We start from the raw sequence: 26,817 nt of genomic DNA, 5'->3' as shown, positions 1-26,817 counted from the left end.
TCACAAGTTAGAGGACAACCTGGATCTGGGCAGGTCTGTTTCCGGAAGGCTGACTATGGAATCTTTCTTATGTGCTCCTGAGTCCGGTTGCCCCGGTGCCACTGATGTACCACTCACTCCAGCCTCCGTAGCTGTGGGTGGAGGGGTGGGGGAGAAAACCCCCACTGGAGATGGCTGCTGAGGCTGAGTCACCCTCTGGGACAGGGCACTTTTCGTGCCAGAGGGCCCTGGTACAACTGGGTGAGGCTGCAGGGGTTCGATGGAAGTGGAGGAGGCGTGGGTGGATGGTGGAGGACTGGGTCCTGCTATGGGAGCTCCATCCTGGGGAAGGGAGGGTTGCGAGGCGGACAGCGCCCGAGTTTCCTGACTCAGGCCACCGCTAGCTAAAGAGTGGGTGCTCTTGTGAGGAGCTGGCCGCGTCGGGCTGGGAACGTGCTGCTGGATGAGTGACAGCTGGGAACCGGAAGGGCCACCCATGGGGCTACAGCCGTACTGGAAAGTCCGGCTTGGGGCGGCCAGCGGGCTCTGTACAGGTGGGCTGGATACGGACGCAGCAGCAAACGCCCCTCCAGGGGGCTGGGATTGCTGAGGGGACAGTGACACGGGGCTGGAGAGGTTCTGAATCACCTGGAAACGTCGGACCATCCGTGGGGACTGCAGGACCCCCGGCCCCACCATTGGACCGGCCATCTGCGGGCAGAAGCTCATGGCCACGGCCTGCTGCAGGGTCGCGATAGCTGAGCTGCCCTGAGACTGGCCTGGAGGGGCGAACATGCTGCTTGGGTTGGGGTGGGTCATGGACATAGCCCGAGGACGCTGCAGGTCCACCAGCTTCACCATCTCGCGGTCATACTTCACGATCTCCTGGATCATCTCATTCTCCTGGTTGTTGAAGACTCCAGAGTTGAGATCATGCTGCACTTTGTGCATCAGTATAGAATTCTTCTTGCCTGTGTTCGGGATGAATTCCATTATTAGACTGTCTCTTTTATACTGGAGCATTCATATGTTAATACAATCTAAACAAACCACGGTTGGTACTGATTAAATGGAAATTCTTCATTTTTGAAAAAAAAAAAAGGCACTGCATCCCTCATCACATCTTCCTTTCATCAATCCTATGAAAATCTTGCATTCATAACTCTATGAGGAAAAAGTATTTTTTTTTCTCTCTAATATTATGCACTTTTCAGCATTTGAGAAGAGAGTGAGTGACATTAAAAATAAAAGACATTTTTCGTGCAGGTTTGGGTGGGTACCTATGCGATCCAGTCTGTCAATAGCCACGGTCTCAAAGGCTCTCCTCATCATGGGGTATTCCTCTAAAACCTCATTAAAGTTATCCACAGAAAGAGAGTACAGCCGACAGTAAGTCTCTGCTCGAACGCTCGCTGTACGCCTACCTCGAGTCAGCAAACAGATCTCTGTCCCAGAGAGAGAAAGAAAGAAACAAAGATCTATATTGAGAGAGCTTTTTCCATATGAGCTCGATGGAAGCAATCCCATCATATATTCAGCCTTTTTTCAACTGCATAACTTGACACAGAGGTAACAATGTTTTTGTTTACTAAAAATGGAACACTGTCAGGACATGTATAATGCAAAGCCCAGCATTCACACATTACTCCACGTGTATCCACTTGTTTGTACCTCGTTGCACCATTCAGGCTACTTAACCAGTGCATTAGGAAAATAGCATGTTCAGTGTCACAAAATCAATAAAACATCATTGTGAGCTTTGACAAATGCAGGTTTCAGTACCAAAACTGGTTTTTGTGCACTTCAAAATCACTACATTTTCCCTTAGCGTAAGAGATATGTCCATTCTATGGTATGACGTTTTTCCTCTGGGTCTTCTATATGTCATCCTCAGATTGACTGACCCCTATCATTACTCAATGCCTCCAATCTCTAGAGTCTATCTTTCAGCATTGTTGCAAAATCAATCCAGCAACGCAGACACACAGCCCCATGTCCTCTCTCTGGGAAGCCAAAGCTAATTATAGCCAACTAACATTCCAGAACCACTCATTTGGGGTTGGACTTATTCATCGGTCGAAAGGGTAATATATCACAGCTACAATGACACACACACATACACACACACACATACACACACATAAAGACACACACAGACACACATGGACACACACACACACAAACACACACACACACACACACACACACACACACACGCACACAGAGCTTGATTAGCATCTCACTTCAGGACCCTATTTTGTTTTACATTTGCTCCAGACATCTGCTCAGTTCCCATCAGTACCGGGCAAAAGATAGAGCAAAAATCCACAGCTAGGGACTATGAATTATTCCTTCATGTTTTATGATGGTTGCATCTGCTCCTCAGTGACCTCTACAAGGTCATCTGCTCTGAGTGCTAATACACCTCACTGATCACTGCAGCTGAAATTTGATGAGTCACTGTAAACCTAGCAGCCCAGGGATTGTCTTCCATTTTACAGGAACAGAGATCTTCCTACAGAGATAGAAACCACCACATGGACTGTTATTTTGACCGTGTAATTTATTTTCTTTCTTTAAATAAAGCTATGACCATTCATTTTAAAGCCTCTATATTTTAGTTAATTCAATTTACCTCTTTCCATTTTTCTCTTCTTCCTTTGATAGCGTGCTTGATGCAAAAGATTTAACAAAAAATATGGCAGATGCTGTCCCAAACATCTTTAGCTCAAAACAAAGCAATGGGTTTCACGGTTATACTCCACAGACAAATCATATCCCATCACATAATCTATAGAATCAGCCTTCTTGCCTGCTGCATTAGACTGAGAGAACTGCATTGGATGTGTCATCCTCTATAACCAGTACCCATCTTATCCTTAGAAATGACCTGAATAAAGACACTCAAGCCAAGCTGTCAGGTTCAGTTAGATCCACAGAAGCGCCTGTAAAATAGCATGCACCAAAACATGAACAGTATGACATTTGAGTCTTAAACGCTGGCAGCGGTGGCTGAGTTTGGCAGGAAAAGTGGGGCTAAGCATCCGAGGGACAGTGTGTGACATCATTCAGATGCTTCAAATTCTCAATCAGTACAACTGCAATTATCCCATTAGACTTTTACTGAGAGTCTGATAAGAGTTATCCTTATGTCGGTCACAATGTTGGAGAACAGTGGCACAGAGTTTTAGTGTTAGAAAAAAAAAAATCTTGGTGGGCTTTAATTATACGTTCCTCCAAAACTTTAATTAAAAGTAAGTTGATTAAAATCTTCTTGTATGATAAAAGCTCGCGTAGTATGTTTAACAAAAACTGAGTTTAGTTACGGAGATTAGAGTGTTACAAAATTCAGTAGGTCTTTGTAGCTAATTCAGGTTAATGTGTACTTAACAGGGGTCATTTGGAAATCATACCTCCAAAGTAAGATCCGTCCGAAAGCTTCATTCCCAGAGTGCCTTTGGTGATCACACTGACCACACCGTGTTGGATGAAGTACATCTTTTTACCAATGGTGCCCTCTCGTATAATATAATCTCCTGGCTGAAAAACCTCAAAGCGCAGCTTGGTCAGCATGGCGGTAACGAAGTTTGGCTCAGCGTTGGCAAACAGAGGCATGGAAGCAACCAGTTTACGGCAATTAAAGTTCACAATTTCCTAGAAGAATCCAGAAAAGAGGCAGGAAGTATTTCCGTTCATTTTAGCAAAAATTTCCAGAAGGAAACGTGAAGTTACAGTACATGTAGAAGGCATGCAATTAAAAATGCTGAACACAGTTGCTATGCAAACACATTTTGGGGTTTTGAAACCTGAAATAAAGTATCCACATTAGTCACTGCAAGTAGCCAAAGTCAATTCTACATCTTGGACAGATTTATATAACGACTGCATATTGTAATACTGTACTGAACCATACTCTAAATTAAAAATACTCTTTCAAATTTATACTTATTGATTTTTTTATGGACTGACACATTCTTATACCATGATATAGATTTTAGGTATCCTTTCTATACTTCCTTAAACATTTTCTGTTGGTGGTTAATAATGTGAAAAATTGCTCTTTGTGACCTTAAGTTCTTTTTTTTTTTTAAATGCAGGACGTCTTTTTATGGTCGTTCTCTTTTCCCATACTTCCACTGTGGCAACATGCTTGAGAAGTTCTAAAGTTAGAAGTCACACATAAATAAAGAATGCCAGCGGCAGAGCTGAATGTGACAATTACATAGAGAGATGTGTGCAGCCCTACACAGTTCAATGTCATGACTGCTCCATTGTTTTGGAAAGCAAGGACAAGGAGGGAAAAACTGTCTGCTCCCATAATGCCGTTTTTCCATGGGTGTTTACACACACACACACACCCCTACACCCACCTCTCTCAGTGGTTCATTCAGTTCCTCAAGGATGCTCTCCTCATCAAACATCTTTCCCTGATAGCGATGTTCATAGTAATCATGGATTTTCTGTCGGAAATCAGCTGGAAGTTTGTGAAAAGACATGTACTGTTCCACTTGTTTATACTGTGGAGACAGAGAAAGAAACACAGGTAAGGTAAGAGAAGAATGTGTAATCTGTGACTCTGTGTGTGTGCGTGTGTGTGCGTGTGTGTGTGTGTGTGAGTGTGAGTGTGTGTGTGTGTCTGTGTGTCTGTGTGTGTGTGCGTGTATATGCGTGGCTGAGTGTACCTAAGATTCAATTACTTCGGATCCAGCTTGATGGAAACTGACCTCATATCTGTTCTCCAAGTTCTTTGTTAATGAGGGAAACATCCTTCATAGTGTGTTTATTTAAGAAGACAGAAAGGCAATAACAACATTATAATGACTTATGTAAAACACTGAAATCAGGTCAGTCTTTCATGGGCCATATATCCTGGTATTTTCACTACACACATACAGGAAAACAAATAAAAATCTTCCAGAGTGGGTAATTTACTTTAATGCTCCTCACAAAACACGACAAAACACCCTTACAAGAAGTACAGAGCATTCTCACAAACTCTACTTTTAAATTAAGAAATAAAATATGACAATAACCACGCCTGTTCAAAGATTTCATTTTAATATACCAAGCCAGACAAGAACATTGTCTGTCTGTCTTGTTTTTATCAAAACAACTGTTCTTGGTTATGTGTTCAGAAGGTTTATGAGGTTAAAGTCTTTGAATATGCTCTAAACTCAACTGTCTGTCAAGTCTGTAAAATATTATTATATCAGCAGTTAAGCAATGAATTAAAATGTGTTTCTAATCAGGAGCCAGGCGATGGAATTACATTACCAATCTACATGGGAAAAAACACTCAGCCAAACGGTGACTTCTTTTTGATACCGCACCAATCAATGAGACGTGTTACAAGAGGGGCTGTAGCACTGTCAGATTGAAGTCTGAGGACTGATTGTGCACTGGCCTCATTGATGACTTGATAAAGGTAAATTTGTTTAGTGGCTCAGGAGAGAAGCCAAGAGCAGAGGGAGAGTAGTCTACTCCCCCCCATTACCGCCATCAGTCCGCTCTGATAGCCAACAGCGTGACGTCAAAGCGAAACTGAGTCCTGGTTAAAGGACGGGATATTGAATCAGAATGGACACACACAAACAGGGCGACCATTAACCGATCACACCGTCGGGGATAATGTGTGATTTCAGGCACTTTTTCTTTTTTCTTTTTTTTTTTTTTTTTTGTGGTCATTGGCAAGGGGACAAAGCGTTCCGTACCGATGTGCGGTCTTCCAGTCTTTGTGACTGAGCAAACTTGTCATTTCTTCCTCTGAAGGATGACGAGAGGCATGTGATCATAAAGCAAAGCAACGACGTCAACTTTCAGCAGGCTGCCCGTCCCTGCTTGATTTAAGACGTGTCAAACAGAAGGCCCAGCCTCTAAAACCTGCTGTCCCACCTCACCACAGTAAAGCTGCTACCACCATCTAAACCCATTCCTTAAATATACAGTCTGTCAACCACAAACATGGCCTAGCAGACATATGGCTGAATTATGGAAAAGAGAGAGATTTATCGAGGCAACACAATATAACAGTGTTCTCTTCAGGGCACTGAATTTCAGTCCGATACCTTGACGGTCAGCATAGAAAAACAAATGCACTGATATGAGCAGATTTGTCTTTGGAAGGAATGAAAGATACTCTGTTTAGAGAAGAGTTGTTCTTTTTTCACCTGTTCAGCAATGACTTGTTAGAAGCATAAAATAAAAATACTGTTCATGCAATCACTCTGTGGAGTGAAGTCTGTGGAGTGTGTGGATTGTGATGTCATTTATCAGATGGATGGTTCTAATGTCCCTGAGTGCAGAAATCAGAGAGGGATCAGAGATGGGGCTTTGTAAAGACTGGAGATGCCTGTTCATGCAAAAGGCAAAGGAAGAAAAGTACTGGAAACATCCATTTGACCTTCACTACTGTTTTCAGCCATAGCTCCAGAGAGGAGAGGAGAGGAGAGGAGAGGAGAAGAGATAAAAATGTTTAGCTGAATAATTCAGCACAAATAGATCTCAAGGTAATGGTATCGTGGCTGTACATAATATTATGTGAAGAAATATCTCAAATGTGTAAACTAATTACTAATGGGGCATTGAGTAGTTTGTATAATAGTTGTATAAGAAGAAAAATTACAGCAAGAATAGCACATGAGGAGTCTAGAAACACCACATCACCTGGTAAAAACAGATCACATGATGTTACAAATATCAATATGTAAAGATGCAGATAATGTGTAAATACATCACTTATTTACATTTATATGTACATTCAAAAACCATGTAATCAAGGGTTTGAGATAGGGAGGATAGTTCTCCATAAAACACCTTTTTTTTTTAAACTCATCATAGGATTTTTTATACCAATCATTCATTTTATTAATTTTCTCAATTCTTTCTCAATGACATAATATTACTCGTCTTTGTCAAACATTTACAATCATTTTCATTAAAATGTTGTCCAACTTAAGCAAAAAATGAAGAGAAAACACAGAAAATGGAAAACGTTGTATCTCTATAACATCTCCAGTCTTGGCGGGAGAGACAGTGCAGCGGTGATAACTTTTCCCCTGTCCTGTCGCAGTGTCCTCCTGCTTAGTGCTGTGCTATTCTAATTTAAGGGTCAAGGCACAGAAAGGCACACAGTAAAACACGCTCGTTTAATAACTCCTCATTCTATTACTACAGCACAAAAAAAACAAATCATGGCAAAACTGTCCCCGCGCCGGATACGCCCGGTATGCCGATGGAAATTCGTTTTTAAAACTTTTCAGGCATTATTAGACATTTAGAACGATTCCAACCTTAAAGGTTTTGCTATAATGTCCACGGCTCTGGAACCCTACGAGCTTACAGAAGAGGCTTTAAACATTCATGCTTTAAACGTTCATTTGTTGTGTCAAATGGAAACTGTGCTGGCAGAATAGCCAACAATAAGCCTGGGATATGTGTTTCAGTGTCACAACTTATTCAGGTCACTGCACCGATGGAAAGGGCACAGCAGACCTGCGATTTCAATCCTTGTCACAACCTAAAGCAACCGTTAATATATAAAACAGTGTGGCAGCTGCCTTGGCCAGAACGGCCTTCTACATATCTGCTCTGAAGAGCATTTTGTGTCATCGCGACCCACGTGTTTCACTGTCTACTCTTTTATGACAGGGGTTATTAAAAAAAAAAGGGCTCTGTCTTGTTCACACAACCTGAAATATTTAATACAGGACTTCCAATTTGAGTGTCATTCTAAAGCGCTGTATGTTCATTTATTCAGATGAAATTATACAGCTTCTGAGAGTCTTTAACTACACTGGGAAACCTGACAGATTTAATAAACTTCGAAAGCCACAGTTTCCTAAACAGCAGTAATCTGCATACTACTCTCTCCCGTCCGTTTTTAGCAGGGTGAAGAGTAATGGCTTGTGACCGTGTCGGATAAACGTTTGGAGGGGAAGGAAGAGGAGGTGATAAGCGATAAGAGGCCAAACTGCCCACAAAAGACAAACGACTGCTGAGGCTTTGCGGCACAGAGCGGGAGAGAACCGGGGGAGAAAAAAAAAAACAGAGGAGATGAAAATCCAGGGTCATCCTTCACAGCAGGCACCTGGGAAAGGGCCGGGTTTCACCTGGCACAGAAATAGGAGGCAGGCATGCCCACCGCACAGCTGTACCAGCCGCGCCGCGTAGCGCAGTCCAGACGAGCCCTGAATAAAAACCTTTAACTCAGTCAGCTAAAGCAAATCACATTTTACCACAGCACCTGAGACTGACTGAGGTTAATTCTGTGGATGCAGCCATAACATCTGAGTTAAGTTGAGATTATTCTGATTCATTTTGAATGTTATGGCTCTTAGTGTTATCTTTTTTTTTTTTCGAGCTTGGTCATAGATTATCTAGAACAAAAATCATTAAAATGCTCTTGGCTAAAGGACTCCACCATTCTCAGTGATTCAGAGTTCTTGTAAGCAAACACAGATGCACTATGCAAATACTGTTAGCTGGCATAACAGCTGAGTTTTGGCTTTTAAATGGCAAAGACGGAAGTCAGACAAAAAAAATTCAGCGGGGAGGAGACGGAGACAAAATTGTCACCTGTTCTGATCTACTCTGTGCTCTCTTGTGCTATCTGTATTCATTCTACACCATCACCCCACTACATTCCCTACACACACACACACAGTCCATACCTGCTGTCAAGTAGCAAGATGACACAGACATGCAGAGAATTACACACAAGCACACACACACACACACACACACATACACATGACCCAGAGAGAGACTGTGATATATGTTGTAGACCTAGTATTGTATATTCCCCTGTCCCTGGCCATATGCCACACTAAATGATTGTGTCTGCAGTGTGTGATGCCTTCAGGCGAACAACACTTGGCTCTACAGCTTGGGCTTTGGTGTCTTTGTTCCCCCAGGAGTGTGTGTGTGTGCGTGTGTGTGTGTGAGAGAGAGAGAGTGTGTGTGTATGTGTACGTGTACAAAATCACTGACGATAAGTGTTTCTTGTGAATTAAGGTTACAGTAATAGCACCGTGTGCGCACGCACACACACACACACACACACACATAAAGCAGTCACAGCAGTTAGTCTGAAGGACTCCTTGTTCTACAGGCTGCCTCAGGCAAAGGCACAAAAGAAGAGTGGTAATGAAGAATCAATGGCACAGTCTCTTGGATAACTTAACAGTCTCTCCAGATGATTAATGACAGACAGACACTTGAAGTTTGAGCCACTTGTTTGAAAAAACATATTATGGATTCCGAAGGTAAATCGTTCAAAAATTGGACTCCCAGCCCTCACACAAGAAGGGTTTCACATCGCAAACAGGTACAAACATAACCAAGTTCTCACGGTAAAATAAAATCAGTTTGAATGAAAAGAGTGGAGCCAGCTTTGAGTCAGCTATATTCCATTGAAATGTTCCAAAAGCAAATTCCCCAATTTCAGGCCTATGAGGCACAAGCAGCCCTCACTCTGTCCCCTGCAGCGCACCCCCCCCCCCCCCCCTTTGCTGGCCGGCTGGATCATTACGCAGCGCTCAAGGACACAAAGCTCTACCCCACACCCCTCCTGCATAGTCTACGTCACCTTCAAGAGGACAAGAACAGGACATAGGACTGCTGCCTCATCAATTTCATCCTGTCCAGAGAGACATCATAATATAAAACACACACACACACACACGCGCGCACATAATCATATACACACACGTGCGCGCACGCACACACTCACTCATGCACGCATGCACACACACACTGACACAATAAGTCCAGTGACACTCACACATGCAGTAACACCATCACTGACACACACACCATCACACACACACATACACACACATCGCGTCTGTCCTCCACCTAGGATAACACGCCCACTTTAAATCATTGGCTGTTACGGGTAATGATACCACATCCACTTCCATGCAGCAAATCAGAGAGCCTGTGAGGCTCTGCCCAGCTTTCTGCATGGTAACAAGACCAGAGTATGATTGGCTAAGATGAAAATCCAGTCACAATAGCAATTACATCAGCAGTCATGTGCTCAGCACATAATATAGTTCTGATTAAAACAATTATATTATTAACAATCTGTCAGCACCAGACTGATAACACAGTGACTGGCTGTAATTACATTAAATGTTGTCATCCAAATAAGACCCAATAAGATCCAAATAAGTAATGGAGTTGCTGACATACAATGTAGCAGTGATAGCTTTCTTCATATTTGTAACAGTGCATATTAACACTATAATAAATAGTAGTTTAGGATTAACGAGGGCAGAACTCTTAAATATAGAATAATATCTGTGACTCCAGCAACCGCCACAAGATATTTTGGCCTGTCTCAGCCTTAAGTTCAGCTCAGCCCATCAGCGTCAATGGAAATCTAAACGCCGTATTCTTTTCCCTGGGGTTTTACACTAAGTATAATCAGTGCTAAAAGGCTGGCCCATCTCAAGAGTCAACCACTGCTCTTACACAGCAGGTCATTATTCCATGTCCTTGACCAGGAATGACTTATACCTGGGTTTGATGACCAGATGGATGGCAAAACATTTAGGTTTTTTTCATTTATTTTTATTTCAGTGACTGTACCTCTCAATGGATATTCTCAATAGATACTTCTCTGTTGTTGGTAAACAGAACTGAAAAGGGCATATTAACCGCTCACATTCACAGACCCATATATTTCTGCTAACGTCATTCTAACATTCAATAGAGTTTCACAGGGCAGCTCTATGGCAAACTGGTTTTTAAAAAAGTGGTACTACTATTAAACCCAAAATTACTCCATCAGGTCTGGTCAAGTTTTATGGCATAAAGTTCTATTGACCCCTTCCAGTCAATCCATCTTTGAAGGTACAGAACACTGACTAAAGTGGGTTTCCTGCCAAAACGCCACTCTAATGACAGTATTATTCTGGAGCAGGAGTGCTTGTCTCTAAGTGTCAAGTTCCATGCGCTTACACCCAGTTCAATCTTCTGTGAGAGACAGAGAGAGAGAGAGTGAGAAAGTGTGTGTGTGTGTGTGTGTGTGTGTGTGTGCTTGTGCTTGTGCGTGCGCACGTGTGTGTATGTGTGTGCGCGTGTGTGTGTGTGTACGTGTTTGTATATCTTTGTTTGTTTTTGTGTGTGTGTGTGTTCATTCTTCAATCAATCTCGATTATGTCAGAGAAGACAACATTCTCACCTTCTCTTGGTACTGTCGTCTGGATGAGTCTAGAGACTGGATGAGGGCGGTAGCGTGACCGATGAAGACAGCGTAGCAGGTGGCCCCAACAATCATACTGAGCATGGTGAGCCAGATATCAGACAGACTCTCTGGAGCCTGCCGCCCATAACCTATACACAGCATATGGCTCATCGCCTTAAAGACTGCAAAGGAATACAGTTCACTCCATGTGTCATTCTGCAGAGAGAGAGAGAGACAGACAGACAGAGAGAGAGAGGGAGAGGGAGAGGGAGAGGGAGAGGGAGAGGGAGAGAGAGAGAGAGAGAGAGAGAGAGAGAGGGAGAGAGAGAGAGGGAGAGACAGAGAGAGAGAAAGAGAAAGAGAAAGAAAAAGAGAAAGAGAAAGAGAAAGACAGAGAGCGACAAAGACAGAGAGAGAGGTGAGATTCATAGCTATACTTAATAAAATGCTTTGTAATCTAGTGTGGCCCAGCTGAGGTTTCTGACTGTTTCAGAATTCATGTGGGAATATATCTCAGTTCATTAAGGGCACAATTACAGTGACTGTTTCAAAACGCTGAATTTATGTTTTTAACGAGCTGACTATCCTTCACATTACGTTAAAGTGACATAACTTATGTAAGTACAGTGCCTAATACAATGGGGGGAAAAAAACATCTCCAACAGACATTGCACACACATTGGAAAAATGACAAATCTGGGACACAGATAATTGTAACAAATCTGAGTGTTTAATATTATCCACTATCATTTTGATCCTTAATCTTTAGCCCAGAGTTCAGTCTCACCGTACAGAATCCTTATCTCTCCTCATAAGAGCACTCGCCAGTAATGATATAATTACACGTATAAACACATTAGTACAGAGTGTAACTAACTGTCAGCAGTGGGTGGTCTCTGGATACCAGGGAGGAAAAGCCTATCAGTCTGTACACTCCTTTCTCCAGTGAGGGGAGAGAGAGAACAGCATGCAGTCTCCGACAGAAGCTAAGAAAATCATTTCCTGCTAGGACGCTCAAACAAGATGCCATTAAATCTGCCCTTTTTAAAATGCATCAGAGCTGGACATACCATGTCACTCTGCTAATTCCCAAGGCAGGATTAATTACCAGAGCTGTCTTCTCAAACAGTAGGGCCTGAGCTCGCCTATTTAGACTCGCTGATGTCATCCTTTAAATGCTTAGCTCTGGTCCGCAGTCGACGACCCTGCGTGTCTTTCAAAGTTTAGTTTAGGGTGATGTGTGTCTTTTTTTTTTTTGGAGTTTTTTTTTTTTTTCCTGAGATGTGTGAGGAAGAGGAAGGGAAGACAGAAGGGAGGAAGATCGAGGGCCCAAATGAAAACAGTGGAGTGAATGGGGTTGAATAATGGATGAGACGTGAGCACTTTAGCACTAAAATAGACTAAGCTCTGTTGAGAGCAGAGTGCCCTCGCAGGAACCAGACACACACACACACACACACACACAGAGAAATTCACACAGGCACGTGGGTCATGCAATTACATACAGTGACATACTCATATACAGTAGCAAGCTCCTCTGGAGACATACACATCAACAGGAAAGAGATTCTCTGGTAACATCGATGGAAACGACTCTGGAAAGACGTGTTTGTCTCTATGAGGGTTGACACACACTGACGCACAAATTTCCATACGACCTGTGCCAATCATCAGCATTTTGGATTGATACATATGCTCCTGTTTCACCATCTGATTCTATTTCTCCTTCTCTTTCCATGAATATCCACATACACAGACACACACACACACACACACACACAAACATACGTTTACTGCTCTCTTTGTGAGGACACCCATTGACATAATGCACTCCCTAGCCCCTTGCCCTAACCTCAACCATCACAACTAAATGCCTAACCCCAACCCTGACCCTAACTCTAACCTAAACCTTATTCTAACTTGAACCTTAAAACCAAGAATTAACCCTCAAACAGCCCTTTGAGGAAGTGAGGATCACTCAAATGTCCTCACTCCCAAGGTCTAAATCTCAAACTGGTCCTTACAAGGATAGCTGTACAAGTAGCCACACACACACACACACACACACACACACACACACACACACACAGAAATACACTCTTGCAAAGTGTGTTATTGTCTGGATGCTATATTTTATTGCACAAAGACTCTCTCACCTTCCTCCTGCCTAAGATGCTAATGCACCACTTAATGAGAACAATAGAGGCAGTGCAAAGGAACAGAAATGGAAAGAGAAAAATGAGAAATAGGCTCCATAAATGGTGTGTGTGTTTGTGTGTGTGTGTGTGTGTGCGTGTGTGTGTGTGTGAGAGAGAGAGAGAGAGAGAGAGAGAGAGAGACCTGTTTTCATCTCCATTTCATTCTCACCAAGCAGTGGATGTTGACAGGTCAGAGGAGTGAGGGATGGATGTATGGTGTAAAAGGCTGTGTGTCCACTGGCCGATAAGCTGAACAAATATCCCCACACAATGCTCCACATGTAATAAAGCTCGCTGATCTCCGTCCCAGCTCCAGTGCCCTCTGTTTACTCGCTCTTATCTGAATTTACAGTGGCTGCCTCAGCATTGATTCCCTCTACACACACTGCTACCCACACTTCAAAGCCCAGACCTTTCTGTAATATATATTTCAACTCTGTGTCCTACTGAGCATCTCTACTCTAATCCACTCTTTTCAGGATGACTTTCAACACAGTCTTTTTAATACATGCATAGAGTATCTAAAAGAACTCCAGTCACACCGAGTGACTTTCACTTCCTCTCTAATTAAAGGCCTCACTCTGAGTTACTGTAAGTTATCTTTTTAAGACCGCCTTTGTGTGAGCATGAGTTTGTGTGTGCACAAGTTTATGTGTGTTTGTGTGTGTGTGTGTGTGTGAGAGAGAGAGAGAGAGAGAGGGAGAGAGAGAGAGAGAGAGAGAGAGACAGAAAGAGAAACAAAGAGAGACAGATAGGGAGAGAGAGAGAGAGAGACAGAGAGGGAGAGAAAGAGACAGAGAGACAGAGCGAGAGAAAAAGAGACAAAGAGTGGTTCCTCCAGTGTGGCTCTGTATCTGATAGTTCTGTGTTTGATTAGTGTCTATTCTGGGATGGGTTTAACAGGTCACGGCTGTGCTGTGTTATTTCTGGGAATCATAATAATCTTTGGGGATGCACTCACACCAAAGACTATATTAAAAGCTTGCATAACACTGACATGTCTGTGAGTCATTACACAGTAAGACATGACATGATGCATCTTTTCTGAAAGAACATCTCAACTCAAATAGATCTATTTCAGGTCGAGCTAAAAGTGAATATTTTACCTCAATCCTCTTGTGTATGGATTCGCTCAGCTGGGAACAAGCCATTGTCTGGCCGGTGTGATATGTGCTGATAAATACACTGCACTGACTTTATGACAGACTACAAAATGAGCTAACCGTTTACTTTTGTACTTGTTTAATAAAATGTCTTACTACATCATAGGCTTATGGTTTTCATATTATAAGCTATTATTGAACAGCCAGATATGGCAGTATTTTTATTCATTCTTATTAACTGTTATGGGGTAATATCCTGCAATGAGGCAGTTTTTCATCAGATTCATAGTAGATTCATGATTCCTTATTAGAATAATACATTATGGTGCAGACTGACCAGAATGCTGTCCCAGGTGACTAGTCTAAACTGTGCCACTTGCAGGTTAGCCTCATGCATACACATTAGGTACTCTTTTTCCCCACACTTTCCTGACAGCTTTATGTTGGCTATGATTGACCGACTAATCTACGAACATAAATGTTATATATATTCTACTCATGCTGTGAAGGACACTTTAATGTCCAATAGGTGGTGATATATGGTGTGTGAAACTCAGTTCCTTGGATGGACCTGTGTCGTAAAGTTAACCGAGACACCAAGTCTCAATAGCAGATGATGTCACAATCAATCCTGAAAGTAATATGATCAAAATATTAGAATTATAACTGTGGTACTATCAGTGTGATAAATCTAAAAAAAAAAAAAAGTGCATTTCTCCTTTTAAATTAATTCCCATGGAAGAGATAGCTCTCTGTCCTGTGATTCATCCACATTTAACACACACTGACCAAAGATTAGACAAAACTAATGCACACACACACACACACACATATACACACACACAGAGTCCTGGTAATCCAGACAAAGGGCTTGTGACAGAACAATGAATGGCTTTTGTGGATAGATGGGACTCCCCCAGCGACCGGCAGTGGTAGAGTATAACAGTGACCGGCAGTGGTAGAGTATAACAGTGACTTTAACAGTGACTGTCGGTGTATAACAGTGTATAACAGTGACTGTCAGTGGTGGAGTATAACAGTGACTGGCAGTGGTGGAGTATAACAGTGACTGTCAATGGTGGAGTATAACAGTGACTGGCGGTGGTGGAGTATAACAGTGACTGTCAGTGGTGGAGTATAACAGTGACTGTCAGTGGTGGAGGATAACAGTGACCGGCAGTGGTAGAGTATAACAGTGACTGTCAATGGTGGAGTATAACAGTGACTGGCGGTGGTGGAGTATAACAGTGACTGTCAGTGGTGGAGTATAACAGTGACTGTCAGTGGTGGAGTATAACAGTGACTGTCAGTGGTGGAGAATAACAGTGACCGGCAGTGGTGGAGTATAACAGTGACTGTCAATGGTGGAGTATAACAGTGACTGTCAGTGGTGGAGTATAACAGTGACTGTCAGTGGTGGAGTATAACAGTGACTGTCAGTGGTGGAGAATAACAGTGACTGTCAGTGGTGGAGTATAACAGTGACTGTCAGTGGTGGAGTATAACAGTGATGGTCAGTGGTGGAGAATAACAGTGACCGGCAGTGGTGGAGTATAACAGTGACTGTCAATGGTGGAGTATAACAGTGACTGTCAGTGGTGGAGTATAACAGTGACTGTCAGTGGTGGAGTATAACAGTGACTGTCAGTGGTGGAGAATAACAGTGACCGACAGTGGTGGAGTATAACAGTGACTGTCAGTGGTGGAGTATAACAGTGACTGTCAGTGGTGGAGAATAACAGTGACCGACAGTGGTGGAGTATAACAGTGACGGTCAGTGGTGGAGTATAACAGTGACTGTCAGTGGTGGAGTATAACAGTGACTGTCAGTGGTGGAGTATAACAGTGACTGTCAGTGGTGGAGTATAACAGTGACTGTCAGTGGTGGAGAATAACAGTGACCGACAGTGGTGGAGTATAACAGTGACGGTCAGTGGTGGAGTATAACAGTGACTGTCAATGGTGGAGTATAACAGTGATGGTCAGTGGTGGAGAATAACAGTGACCGGCAGTGGTGGAGTATAACAGTGACTGTCAGTGGTGGAGTATAACAGTGACTGTCAGTGGTGGAGTATAACAGTGATGGTCAGTGGTGGAGTATAACAGTGACGGTCAGTGGTGGAGTATAACAGTGACGGTCAGTGGTGGAGTATAACAGTGACTGTCAGTGGTGGAGTATAACAGTGACTGTCAGTGGTGGAGTATAACAGTGACTGTCAGTGGTGGAGAATAACAGTGACTGTCAGTGGTGGAGTATAACAGTGACTGTCAGTGGTGGAGTATAACAGTGACTGTCAGTGGTGGAGTATAACAGTGACTGTCAGTGGTGGAGTATAACAGTGACTGTCAGTGGTGGAGAATAACAGTGACTGTCAGTGGTGGAGTATAACAGTGACTGTCAGTGGTGGAGAATAACAGTGACTGTCAGTGGTGGAGTATAACAGTGACTGTCAATGGTGGAGTATAACAGTGACTGTCAGTGGTGGAGTATAACAGTGACTGTCAGTGGTGGAGAATAACAGTGACTGTCAGTGGTGGAGTATAACAGTGACTGTCAGTGGTGGAGAATAACAGTGACTGTCAGTGGTGGAGAATAACAGTGACTGTCAGTGGTGGAGTATAACAGTGACTGTCAAGGGTGGAGAATAACAGTGACCGACAGTGGTGGAGAATAACAGTGACTGTCAGTGGTGGAGTATAACAGTGACTGTCAGTGGTGGAGAATAACAGTGACTGTCAGTGGTGGAGTATAACAGTGACTGTCAGTGGTGGAGAATAACAGTGATGGTCAGTGGTGGAGAATAACAGTGACTGGCAGTGGTGGAGTATAACAGTGACTGTCAGTGGTGGAGTATAACAGTGACTGTCAGTGGTGGAGTATAACAGTGACTGTCAGTGGTGGAGAATAACAGTGACCGACAGTGGTGGAGTATAACAGGGCCCTCAGCGCTGTGCTGAAGATGGATGTCCTGCTTCTGTATGTACAGACTAACGCCACTGGCCATCAAACGCTTGACGGTGGAGACTCTCTCTCTCTCTCTCTCTCTCTCTCTCTCTCTCTCTCTCTTTCTCTTTCTCTGTCAGATGACAACTCAAGACCCTGATGAACCGACCATAGTTGGTTTAACGGGCCACAGAACACCATACTCCTCTCCTGCCACTCACCCATGTGAGAGGATCAGTAGCAGTTACAGCTGTCAATACATATGTTCAATAGGTGCTTTGTACATGTCCTGACTCCCAATCCACCAATACAGACACATACAGAATGTCAAAGACAGGGTTCACTAAGGTCGTCTTTGTAAATACTCCTTCATTTAAATGATCAAAGATGAGTCAAAACAACGTATCTTTTAAAAGCCATCATTTTAACTTAACACAAATAACCATTCAAGTATGTTTCTTTTTCGCAGTTTGTGGCCTCATTAGTATATACAAATGACCATTCAAGTATGTTTCTTTTTCACAGTTTGTGGCCTCGTTAGTATGTTCACTTGCTGAAAACATAGATTATTGTTATTAATTTATTGAACGTACCAGACAGGCTATAGCAGGTGTCTAAATTAAGAGTATGTTCATGTAAAGTACAGGTACATGTGTTTACCACAGGTTTTCTGTGGTATATGGAAATTCATGCAACTCTGTGTGTGTGTGTGTGTGTGTGTGTGTGTGTGTGTGTGTGTGTGTATGTGTGAGTGTGTGTGCATGTGTGTGGTTGCACAGTCTACCTGGGCCCTGGCCCTCTAATCCTACCCTTTCATCTGTGAGAGACAGGGGAACAAAGAGAGAGCTGCTACACCGGCATGTCCCCGTTCACCCATTCCCTCACTTTTATCTCCACTGTCATCACCCTGCCTCACATGCCCGCTCTAAACAGCCCAAGGGTGTGCCAACACACGCATTCGTTTTATCTCGCCCATAACGTGCTTCGTGAGACTGACGCCAGACAGAAAGTAAGAGAGAAAAATACGAGAGATTGGGAAAGAAAAGGGTGGGCGAGAGAAAGAGAACGCTGGAGACCGAGGAGAGAAAAAAAAATGACCTGTTCATACAATTTCTCCTTGTGAATTCTCTCCTCATTTCAGATCCTTGTTGAGCTGTCTGAAGGAAGGATGAACTTTGTATTTTCTTTATTTGCACTTCGTGCCGCGGGGTCCACGACAAATCCCACACTGTTCCTGGCTCTCAGCCGTGCAATAAGACCTCAGAAACGCGTGGATGTCACATAGTAATTATCAGTTATGATAATTATGAAATAATTCACTAGGGGAAAAAATTACTGTTTCTCAAGTAACGCAAGCAATGACGGGCCATGTCTGCGTAACGTAATTATCGATTGTTTGCTCATATGCTGTGAATTAATGACATATGTGACATCTGACACAAACAGCATGAGTTGAATTCCATTCCAGACAGTTGTGCTACTGGGGTATTAAGTGTTCCTGAACACTTAGCCAATGAGGGGCCCTTATTTACAATCCCATCCCACACTGTGCCCAGCAGCATCTGACTCTCTGCATATCCTCCATTAGAGTTCACTGTCTACCGAAAGGTAAACTAGTGTGTGTGTGTGTGTGTGTGTGTGTGTGTGTGTGTAAAGTTAAGTTTAAACAAAAAAGAAAAGGAAAAAAATCATATAAATACATCAGAATACATCATATAAAAATAATATAATAATATATAATATATATTATTATATTAATATATAATATAAATAATATTATAAAAATAACAACTACAGTCATAAAAACTAAAGAACATTTATTTTAAAAGACAAAGAAAAAGAAACAGACAGCTCAATTTATCTGTCTAATGTACACACCACCATCTTGTTGAGTGAGACCCAGCAGTCAGAGGGGAAGTCCTGCAGCATGGGCACCAGGAACTGCAGACAACCATCCCAGTGACACAACAGCAGCATCATGGCAATCAGGTTAAAGATCCGCATCACCGCGCTGGCCAGGTCGTACGTCATGTGGAAGATCTGTCAAAGACAAAATGCACAGCACACAGTCAGTGTGTCCACAGAGATGTCATTAAACTCTAATGTAGGACTAACAGCTCAGAGTTTTATTGGATGTCGTGTGAATAAACGATTAGGATTTTGCGGGTCTTCGTGGCCTTTCCCCTGAGCTGTTTAATTAAGACTAGTTTGTGGTAATGGTTGAGGGACAGGGTTGGGAGATGAGGGACTGATACTAGAACAGAACCGGTGGGAGAGCTTTCCCTGGAGTCTGATTGTGGCTCAGTATCCTGTGTGTAGAAAAATGCAAACAAGCAGAGTGAAGCTGGAAAATCTATGTTCCTACATACTAAGGACTGTACTGAAAAAGACAAACAGACTGTCAATGACGGTCACTGCAAACAACCGAATGGCATTGGTAGAAGGACATTTTTTTCAGTCATTCCAAATGAGGTCAGTTTGGTCCAAAGTCAGTTTCATTGATATCACTGAACTCAAAAAGGTATGAGAACTGTACGGAGTTACAGTCTGTTCGTGCCTGCAGGATGCTGAAATGAAGCTCTGTAGGATTAATGATGTGCATCAGACTCCAGTGCATCAAACAACCATCAGACACACTGCATTTGTTACTGCTTGGTACGGCCCATCAATCAGTCACGCTATTGACAAGTCACTTGTCTTCTGTTCCTCACCCCAAACAGACACAACCTCGCTCAAAACATACGTCATCATCTTCTCAGAACTCAGTCGACTCCCACAAAGACAGTCCTTACCTGTACTTGCCTTCTGTCCCTCAGTTTCTTATTAATAACCTGACTGTAGAAAATTCAGGTGCAGTCCAATCAATATGCAAATCTGATCAATAGGTCACTGGTCAGGATTATATTCCCAGTGTAAGCATGTTTAAGAGGGGGATCATATCATTGCTATCCTATGGTAATATTTACATGACCCCTCCTCCATCAAGTTGACATAACAGTGTTTGTCACGATTTCATAAGTCACTATAATTGTTTGTATGACTTAATGGAGGCCAGCACTGTCAAAAGAACAGTGTAATTAAATTATTAAGTGTTGTTAAGTAATTAAGTTGTAATTAAGCATGATGTACAGATGTATTAGCACCCTGTACAGTACAGTTCATCTGACATGGATCATTTATACTGTATGTGGCACACAAAGTTATGAATGTTGAAATACACACAAATCATTTGTAACAGCTGTAATAACTTGGAATAAGTAAGAAACATTTACAGAGCAATATCATACTAAGCAATCTCTTGTGATGAGCATTGATTATTATGACAGGAGTCAACAAGCTAATTAGCGTTCCTGCATCACAGTATGTAAATGACTATATTGGTTATGGGGGAGTCAGAAAAGGAAGTCCTGCTAAAGATTATTTACGAGAAAAGAACGACAATTTAAAATTCCCATCATTGGACAATATACTATCTTTCTCAGGGCCTATTACATCAGAGATCATTTTTCAAGGCTCTAAGCAATGATTGCTTCTTAAAACTCTTGAAAAGTATTAAAATGGAAAAGTTCGATTCAATTCTTCATTCTATAAAGAGAATTATTTAACAGTTTTTGAGTACAGCTGAATTTATGGAGTAAGTATCCTCAATGATGATATATCACTACCTAACAGAATCACTATCTTCCCAAAGACATTCATTTTTTTCCTCTTATCTGTGTTTATTAACGCATTTCTTCTTTCCCTGTCATTGATCCATTCATGATTTAGTGCTGATCACGTTTAATTTGTTTATTCTCACTATTTCATATTGAAGTCTTTCTTTCTTTTCATCAGGTTTCTTTCGTGCAGGAATTGTCCTTTTCCTGAACTCATTCACTGAGTAATTAACTCTGCCTTCAGAAGCCTGTAAGGATAGGAGACCTTTGTTTCCATGAGTACAGAAAAGAATCTGGTTAATCACCAAGATCCTCAGTAAAGCCTGCCTGAATGGAGCCAGAGCATCTTTGGTGACGGACAGCTTCTAGAATACGGGATTATAAAGTTACAGCAATTACAGGAAAGCGCAATCAGGAACAGTGCTGTTCACAACTCATGCAGTAATGAAAGACTAAATTACTTTAGGTGACAATTAACTAATTGATGCTAGACTGCAGCATGGGTATGTTTTCAGCACCATGGACAGCACATTGTCCATAAATGGCTCTAAAGCCATTCGCAGTGGTAAATGACTTGTGAAATTAGAGTGACGGCTCCCTCTTGAAAGCAAACAGTTGGTATTAGAGGTTCCTATTAGATTAGGAATGTTAACAGCTATGTTATGATTTTACAAGCAGAGCTTTCAGAAACAGACAGGTCCTTACCACTTAACTTCCAACCAATTCAAAAAAATCTGGCAAAATAATAAAATACATACACGGTATTCTTAAGTAGTACATCAGTATGCCTGTTCCTCTCATACATCATAATACCATGCACTAGTGTAATTAATATGCAGATACACAGGTATTAAATCCACCATATGAAGTGGGATTTCTTTTTTACAAAAAAACACACATAATCAAACTTTGACGTCATCTTTAACAACACTTATCCTTACTCAAACTTCAAACTCCCCGCTGTTCTCATGACACGTCTCTAAAATCCAATTATCCAAAGGTCAGCTAAGGCAAACTGTCTGAGTACACTGCAGAAGAGTCCTATTTCAACTCGATCTCAAGCATTCTTCACAAACAAAGCTCAGTGAGAGAGTCTTCATTGTGCTGCGCAGACTAATTGCTTGCCTTGTTTGGCCGCATTGGTTAAGCAGAATATTCAAAACATAAACACAACATGACAAACAAAAAAAGCAGACCTTGAAGCGTCCTGTAAGAGATAATTGGCCTCTTCATGATGTGGAAAATATATGCAAACCTAGAATGCTTTTTTGGGGGGGGGGGAGCTGTCAAAAGAAAGATGCAAGTGACAGGAAAGAAACTCTAATGGAGTCATTCTGGCTATAGTAGGGGAAACTAAAAAACCCATTGCTGGCATATTATCAATTATCAGAATGTAATTATGATAAAAGGATTCACACAATTACATTACTAAAGCCCACCTGCGCGGTCCTTTTGAATGGTAATTGATACTAAATGTGCTTGCTCCTGTGTCAGACGCTTTATTTATGGGGTTTAAATGGATCTGGGAATCAGCCCCAGATACCTCTGTCACACTGATGACAGTAGGGATGCAAGGAATTACCTGATCCTCCTGTCAGCTCCAGCAATGTCAAAGAAAACACCTGTTTCTATTATTATACCAAGGGTATTCTCTAGGAATATCAAACAAATAGATTTAGCCTTTGGATAAGCTTTAATCACAATAAATGAAAATGCTGAGATGAGGCTTTGAGTAAGACATTTCCTACTGTTTTCTCCTAAGCGTCTGATCTGGCAAAGTAAAACTGATTAAATGTTAATTGGGATAGTGATTAGAGCATTAATGAGGAATTAATTAGAATAGTTGCATGAGTCATATGACATATCAAAAAAAACATTTTTTTTTTTTTTTTTTGGTTCCTCAAGGTTTTGCTCTAACTGAACATTCACGTTCCAGTCAGCATTGGCAGAACTGGTGTGCAGTTTCACTTGTCTATGATCCTTTTGCCAAGCCCCTGACAACAGAGGCATCATTGTTTCAACAGTGATCAATTAGCCCCGTGTAAAGTGTCCATCTGCGCCCTATTGTTGGCTGGATAATGCCCTGCAGAGAGTGCCTGTCTGGGGGGGGGGGGGGGGGGGGGGGCTGGGCATCCCTGCCCTATCTGTTCTCTGCCAGGCAAGGGGCACACACACCAATGTTCATATACTGCACAACTGACGAAGGCCCCCTGAACATTCACAGCAACGTCTCATGCATATTCAGTGAACTGTTTTTCAATCATTTCCTTTGACCTTTACCTCAACCAGTGACAATTAGAAGTTGTCACAATAATATTTATACTTCTCAGTTTGAACATTAACTAATGCTCATATTTTCCGCTCTGTACCGTTCCAGATCAGTCAATGTAACATCTCACACATGAAATATTGCTCAAACCCAGTGGCACTGCATAAGACAATCTTGATTCATCATTTAACTGGTCAATCATGTGTGCTAGGATTTGGCTATTGCTCAAGGCAGTAGAGTGACTCACACCACAGTGATTAATCATTCTTCTACACTCTGAGGATCTTAATTGTTTGCTTAGGGTCCATTACAGCCTTGTTTGGGCATATATGTATGGAAATACAGTGCACTTTGGCTGAGTGATGATTGTTTGTGCTGACCCACCTCTTCCCACTGATGGATGTAGCGTATGAGCCTGGACAGACGTAGGAGTCGAAGTAGACTAAGGATCTTAGTGAAGCGCACAATTCTCAGGGCACGAGCAGTCTTGTAGACCTCTGAGTCAATGCCCTTCTCCACAATGAGAAAGATATAATCCACTGGGATGGAGGACACAAAGTCTACAATGAACCAGGTCTTCAGGTACTTCTTTTTAATGGTCTTTGGGTCCAGGATGATGTCCGAATTGTCCTCAATAATGATGCCGGTGCGGAAGTTGAGCACCAGGTCCATTAAGAAGAAGGTATCTGACACTACGTTAAAGATAATCCACGGTGTGGTGGTCTCATCTTTGAAGAAGGTGATGCCTACTGGAATGATAATCAGGTTGCCCACCATGAAAAGCAGCATTGTGAAGTCCCAGTAAAATCTGCAGTGATAGAGGATCGTATCAAACCAAGGAGAGGTTAAGGAGATGAATGTGGAGTGTGAATGGATTTATCAACACTAAATATATACTTTTGCCAACCAAAAACAACAAGCTATGATTTTATACACTTTTCAGACAATAAAATGCTCTTTGACCGTTTGTTAGAAATTAAATTTTAATTCAAAGACAAATATATGTACCTGGGTAAACGCTTATAAGGACCAGATTGTGCTTTTGGTGATTCGCTGTCTTTATAGCCCATTGTTGAACGGTAAATGCCCTCTTGCAGCACAGTTCATTCGGCTATATCATAATAATTTAAGTCAGCTCACAGCTTCTGAAATTACAGCGTAATTTGGCCGTATGTGCGGGCCAGTGCTTACGCGGCAAACGTTAAACTGCATGGCCGCACACGGTGTAGACAATTGTTGCTGAATACCATGGTTAGAGCTCAAGGTCACGGGTCCTTTTGACTAGGTGCATTGCTGAGTCATAACTCTTGACTGATGCAACTCATTCAGAGTCAAAGCAGTTACTGTTATCGTTTAGCTTACAGATGTTAAAGTAACCAATCATTCGATATGATATATGATTTGGAGTCGGGATATAATTATAAGACTTTCTACGCGTCGAAATATTACCAAAGGCTAAGTGGTTCAGGAGAATAGAGGGGCCATCGGCTACATAATCGGTTGTACATGACTACCCATTGTAATTACGCTATTGCATACTATCGTCAACGAAATTAAACCAGCGGTGCAGTGACGTCCACAATAACTCATTGTGTCTAAGTCAAAAACACACATTCGGAACAACCTAATTGAATATACACTATCGAGCACTAGGTGCTGGTTTTTGAAAACTACAGAGTTGGTTTACGGTATCGATCGATTCTTAGTGGACAGGCCGTTAGTTATAAGCATACATAAGCGATATAGAAAATATCAGCGTCAGAAATGACGTCGTATGTCATTTATGAAGGTAGCGCTTTGATTTGTATCTAGTGCGTGGTGCTGAGCAGTTCAATGTGGTATAAAAAAAAAAGAAAAAAATGCATGTAACCATACACTAATTGACAGAATAACTCACTTTTATTATTACTTAAATTTAGAAACCTTGAGCAGTCGTTGCATGGATTAAACATGCGTTACTGTGGATAAAAGGAACAGAGTGACTGCGGGCCGTAAACTCTATGGGAATGATGTGTCTCTACTGAGGGGTGTGAGGGTCTGCCTGAAATTAATATTTCAAAAGCAATCTGAAGTTATCGCAAGAGTTGAATCAACCATGGGGCTTCAGAATAATCTTCAAACTAATATTTTATACAGGGTGGAATGGTTGAAATGTATTCAAGTTTGCCAGCCAGTTTAAATTAGATTCGTGTGCAAAGAAACTTGTTCGTATAGACTTAAATTTGTTAAAAGTTGCTGGTTATCATTCTGTTGGAATCAGGGTCTTGTTATTCTGAAACTCTTACCTAAAATCACTATAGGGGTGAATAATCCAGTTGCCTGCAGATTTTACGCGCTCTTGTTCCTTTTCCACCGCTTTTTGACTCCCAAACATGCGTAAAGAGAATTTATTCACACCGGGCTGTAACATACTACTAAACTGTCTCTGCATAAAGCTTGCTTGACTCCCCCGTGTCTCCGCATCATCAGCAACCATCTGCGGTCCATCTTCCGACTTGAGAAATGTAACTGAATTCCTCGGCTGCTGAGACTGGGCTTGAGAACCGTGAAGAGAAGAGGACGCTTTCCGACTTGGTGCATTGGAAAAAGAAACCTTGGAGTCCTTCTTCTCTGGGACACCCGCGGAGACTGGGGTGTTGCCGGTATTGGCCGTGTCACCCCCCTGCCCTTGTGTTAGGGAACCGACAGGAGTGGTCGACCCGTCCATGCTGGTCGTTGAATTACAGGTAGCCCGTTTATTCCCGTCCTCAGATCGGGTTATCCCGCCTCCACTTTGTTTGTCTTGCTTGGACATGATCGAACGGAGGCTCCCAGTCGTACCGGAGTCCCTCCTGCATTCTCCGTTTTTGTTGCATTTCATGCTGAAGCCCGGTGCTGTGCTATTTCCACCACTATCACCAGGATCATTAGAAGCCTCTACCGTCACGGCCACTACGGTAGAAGACTTCTTTCCTCCGGTCTTAACAGAGTCGTTTCGTCCGACGGCATCTCCCAGACAAGTTGGCGTTTTGGTTGCTACAGCAGCACCAGCGGTAGCCGACTGCTCCTTCTGTTCAGAGGAGTCTTGAACTGGGTTGAGCTCATTGTTGTTGGAGTTCTTGCATGCTGTTGACGCGGCTCCCCCTCCTGGTGTAAAGTTTTTCATCCTGATGCTGCCTCCGCCACCTCCTTTACCGGCGCCGCCGCCACTGCCACCAGCTCGTCTCAGCCTGTGGTGCTGAAACTTGAACTCCTCTTCTCCATCCTCTGCTTCTTCCATAGCAACCTGATTAGAGTCACAAAATTTTAATCCTGCACTGTGCTGACCACTGTCAGTGTCAGAATTAGACTCTGCACAACTCTGTGATCCTTGCGCAGTTGGTAGCAGGTGTATGCTCCGGGTGTATGTGTGTATGCGCAGCCGCTACCGGTCGTTTTCTTTTTCACCCTAACATCAGAGCCAGGCGAAATCTCACCCCCGTCCATGACACTGAGCAT

General features: G+C 42.5%; 1 protein-coding gene across 1 annotated transcript; it reads right to left on the bottom strand.

Annotated features, from left to right (window-relative positions):
• On the bottom strand, window positions 1-26,817 carry LOC115811656 (potassium/sodium hyperpolarization-activated cyclic nucleotide-gated channel 2-like). Its single transcript, XM_030773948.1, is given in 9 exon segments — window positions 1-950; window positions 1,260-1,424; window positions 3,393-3,633; window positions 4,350-4,496; window positions 11,168-11,386; window positions 19,294-19,455; window positions 23,725-24,148; window positions 25,626-26,685; window positions 26,688-26,817. Coding segments are annotated over 9 exon segments (3,498 nt in total).

This window comes from Chanos chanos, chromosome 5 (assembly GCF_902362185.1).
Source record: "Chanos chanos chromosome 5, fChaCha1.1, whole genome shotgun sequence".
Lineage (NCBI taxonomy): Eukaryota > Metazoa > Chordata > Actinopteri > Gonorynchiformes > Chanidae > Chanos > Chanos chanos.
The sequence above is the reverse complement of the archived record's forward strand: the minus strand, read 5'-3'. Positions and strand labels throughout refer to the sequence as shown.